General features: G+C 45.7%; 1 protein-coding gene across 1 annotated transcript in view; it reads left to right on the top strand.

Annotated features, from left to right (window-relative positions):
- The window catches only part of NUAK1 (NUAK family kinase 1), a 75,261-nt gene that overhangs the window by 50,647 nt on the left and 20,141 nt on the right, over positions 1–4,473 (top strand). The window contains exons 4-5 of the mRNA XM_019642615.1: positions 1,161–1,312; positions 4,341–4,406. Of these exons, the coding sequence (XP_019498160.1) occupies positions 1,161–1,312; positions 4,341–4,406 (218 nt within the window). The remainder of the gene's footprint in view (positions 1–1,160; positions 1,313–4,340; positions 4,407–4,473) is intronic.

The raw sequence follows: 4,473 nt of genomic DNA on the forward strand, positions 1-4,473 counted from the left end.
GTGTGTGTGTGTGTATGAGAAACAGCAAACGGTCCTGCATTGGTGGGCATAGGGTCCTGACAGGGAATGGTAGAAGCTAATAAGATGGAGGGAGGAAGGCAGGGATCCTTCGGGGAGGGTCTTGAGTACCGTACAAGTGTTGTAATACCATATCCCTTGGGAGTGATTGATTTCAGAACAATTATTATTTATTTAGTTTGCTCAAGGGACATTTTTTTTTTTGTGAAAGCCCAAAATACAAAACAGATAGCAATGGACTTGCTTTGGTCGATGTGGTGCTGAGGACCGAGAGCCTGTCCTTCGTGGCCCCGCCTGGCTTCACCCCTCCCTCCACCCTGTCATCTGCCTTGGACTCCAAGGACTCAGTCGAGCAGAGTTTGAACATCATTGCTAGAGAATATCAGGGTCAGGGAGAGAGAAGCATTTAGTGCTATGTAGTTAGTTACTATGATTATCCAGAATGCATTTATGAAGTTTTGAGTTTATCATGTAATAAATATTAATTGAGCCCCTATGCCAAATAGCACTCTGAGTCCTGGGGATACATCAGAGAATGAAGTAGAGTGACCCACATTTACATTCCAGTCGGGGAGACAGAAAAAATACACAGAAGAGATGTGTCATAGGGCTCAGAAGGGTCCGCGGACTCCTCGATGACCTGGTGGGCCACCTTCAGAACTCTGGGTTTTATTTTGTGTGAGATGGAAAGCCGGGAAGGTTTTGAGCAAAGAGGTGACCAGCCATTCACTTTGGGGTTACAGTAGCTTACGAGATCCAGGTAGCTGGTCCATATCAAATGGTTAATACATAAAGGGTAGTCATGTTGGTTAATATCCATTATCCTGTCTATAGGGGAGGGGTTTTCATGGGAGGGGCTTGGGAGAAATGCTCCTGATAAAGGGAGCAGGGGCCTCAGAAAAGAGAGGCTCAGTCCCTTAACGTTACACAGGTGTGTCCAGTGACAACAGTGAGGACGTCACTTGGCTGGAAAACTTGCCCAACTCCTCGTGACATTGAATGGCTGACTTGAGTGCTGACCGGTAGCTGTGTACCCCCCGACCCGGGGACATCTCCGTCATCCTCTCTCGCACTCTTTGTAGTCATAAGCGAGCTTGTTGGATAAACAGGGCATCTGTGTATTGCTGTCCCCCTCCCCACAGTGTTTGAGAACAAAGATAAGATTGTGATCATCATGGAGTACGCGAGCAAAGGGGAGCTGTACGATTACATCAGCGAGCGGCGGCGCCTCAGCGAGAGGGAGACCAGACACTTCTTCCGGCAAATCGTCTCCGCCGTGCACTATTGTCACAAGGTACAGAGCCTGGCCACGTGCTTATGGCACCACATAACTTCTTTCACTTTTATAAAGGTGATGTCCGTTCATTGTAGTATATATAGAGAATTTAGACAGTGGGAAGAAGAAAATGACCACTTCCCGCAATTCCAGAATCTGTGGATAACCTACGATTGACATTTTTGTTTGTTCCCTTCCCGTCTCCTTCCTTCTACTTTTACCATTTGTTTTCTATTTCAACGTTTTATTTTGAGCAATTTTAGACTTACAGCAGCTTCCAAGATAGTACAGAGAGTTCCCATATGCCCCTCACTTGACTGACCCTTGTGGTACCATCTTACATTACTGTACGTAGTACATTTGTCAAAACTGAAACACCAACATTTGTTCGTTGCTATTAATGAGACTCCAGATTTTATTTGGATTTCACCAGTTTTTTCCCCCACCAATGGCCTTTCTTTGTGCCAGGATCCAACCCAGAGTAACACATTGCACTCAGTATTTTAATAAAAGTACTGAGTGCTTTTTCACTCGTTATTCACTCAGCATTTCTAAACATTTTCCTATGTTACTAAAGATTTTCTAATTATTGTGATTGTTGAACATTTAGGCCAGCTCCAATTTCCGGTTATTACAAATTATGATCACCATCTTTATACATTAACCGTTTCCTCTCATTTGAATCATTCACTTAAGAGAAATTCTAGAAGTGGGATTAGTGGGCCATAGCGTTCTGAACCTTTCATTGTGCTTGGTACCTTTTGTTGCATTGATTGCATCTACCGTATTTGCCGGCGTATAAGACGACTGGGCGTATAAGACGACCCCCTAACATTTCCACTCAAAATACAGAGTTTGTTATATGGTCGGCTGTGTGCGATTTTGCGAGTGTGGTAAAATCGCATAACAGCAAAATCGCATAACAGCCGAGCATACACCCAGCAGCGCTGCTGATGCCTGAACGGTATGTGGAATGAAGTGGGCGGGCATCGGGAGGCCACTATGGCACGGGGCAAGCACTATGGGCAGTCTATCTGAAGTGTACCTGGCGTATAAGACGACCCCCCACTTGGAGGCATATTTTTCAGGGTCAAAAAGTCGTCTTATACGCCGGCAAATACGGTACATATGTTTCCTATAGATGCTTACATACATTTCATGGTAACACACCTAATGGAATGTGCTCTCGCTACAGCCACAGTTTAGCCACCCTTGGTCTCTGGAGAAGGGCATGAAGTACCCAGATCAGTCCAAGCCATGTTTCAGCCATGATTGTTAAAAATCATCTTAGTCATGGTTTCTATCCCAATCATACTTTTCTCCAGAGCTGCCATACCTTGAACATCATTCTCTGTGAGGACAAGAGTGACATGATCCAACATGGCATCCAAAAGAGAGTGAACTTCTTCATACAAAGGATCGCAATATGGGGCCTTCTCGTTTGTTAAACATTCTGGTTCATTGATAGTGGCCCTGGAAGTAATGAAAAAATGATTACTCCCATTGAAAACCCGTACCCCATGTGCACATTGTTTGACTTCTCTTTGCTTGCTCAAAGGACACTGATGATTCAGATCATACAACATTTTGTGTTTTATTATCACACATCATCATAAAGTACTACAGGCTGTATTTTCATTATTCGAAGTGTGTGAATACTTGGGTTTTATATGAGTGGGACTTTATGAGACTCATTCCATCTTATTGTGAAAACCAGGAATGCAACAATGTAAACCAGACTCTTCCTAATAGATAAAACGAAAACAAAATCAGGTACCTTGGATTCCTGTATCTTTCCTCTAGGAGACTTGGTGTGTGCATTTCTGATTTCAAAACACATCCGTGAAGATTTGGGTTAGAAAAAGAATAGTAGACATACATGTTTTCACCCCTCCAGTCAGGGCTTTTGGAGATGTTAGGAGTTGTCAAATGGAAAGGAAAATAAACAATAAAGAACCAAACTGTAAAAGTGCAGATTCTGAACTAAAGAAGTTTTAAATGAAAGACAAAGAATTTCTCACCAGTTCTTTTGCTTAAAAGAGCAGCTTCAAGGCCAGTGTCCTTTCCACTGAATCATGTTAGAAACTTACTCCCTGCTATGTATCTGCCCAGCTCCAAACAGTGGGTTCTTTCAGTTCCCCTTCTCTCCCTATGCCCACACACCCCCTTAAAATAGCATGGGGCTTTTAAAAGAGAATTGAGCACACACATCGTTACTGCTGTACGGACCAACAGCCTCTTGGCTAATGACTGTTTCTACCTTTCAGCTGACTGTCTGCGTGTCGTGGCAGCTCAGCTTCCAGCCTTTCCCAAGTTTGCCTGAATGGAAAGGTCACCCAGGGTGGCAGGGGCCTGCTTTGGTCGACGCAGTGGCTGTGGTCCCATCTGCCTCTCCCACCTGCACCCTTCCCCCCACCTTGAGTCCTGCTCAGTAGAGAGGGAGTTTCTGAATCTTCCCTCCCGGCTGCTCAGGAAACACCCCTGGGAGCACCTTTGTTATCCTCACAACAGATCTGGATTGGTTTCATGGGTCAGAGCAGATTGAACCAGGCCCCTTTCCAGCACTGGGGAGGCAGGCAGACAGACAGGCAGACAGGCAGGCAGGCAGGCAGACAGACAGACAAGCAAGGTCTGTGAGCCTTGTTATTACTGCCATTCTGAGTCCCCAGCAGAGAAATCTGCTTCTTCCCTGGGAATCACATCACAGGCAGACATTGTTTGCTGCCGCCTGGGACTAGATTGCTTTCACACAGTGGAATGACATTCCGACAAAGGATCCCCCTGCTGTTTTACAGGCTCTGGGGGAGAATGGATTCCAGTCATTTTTCCCTTAACCACACAGCAAGTGACTAATGCTATTCTGTCCCCGGTCGCTGGCGGGAGCTTCATGACAGTGAGAGAGCAGCCTTGAAAGATGGAGGCGAAGACCACCGGGCTGGTGCATTTCTTTCATCTGTCAACTGTTTCCCCTGGCTCTCCCTCCGCCTTCCTCTTTCTCTCATCCCAACCGTTCCCATTCAATCCCCTGCCTGTCTTTTCATTTCAGAATGGTGTGGTCCACCGGGACTTGAAGCTAGAAAATATACTGCTCGATGACAACTGCAACATTAAGGTAAACCTCTTGCCTCCTTGATGGATAGGCAGGGCCTGGGGATGGCAGCCAGTGAGGGCGGGGGTGG

This window comes from Hipposideros armiger, unplaced genomic scaffold (genome assembly GCF_001890085.2).
Source record: "Hipposideros armiger isolate ML-2016 unplaced genomic scaffold, ASM189008v1 scaffold_71, whole genome shotgun sequence".
Lineage (NCBI taxonomy): Eukaryota > Metazoa > Chordata > Mammalia > Chiroptera > Hipposideridae > Hipposideros > Hipposideros armiger.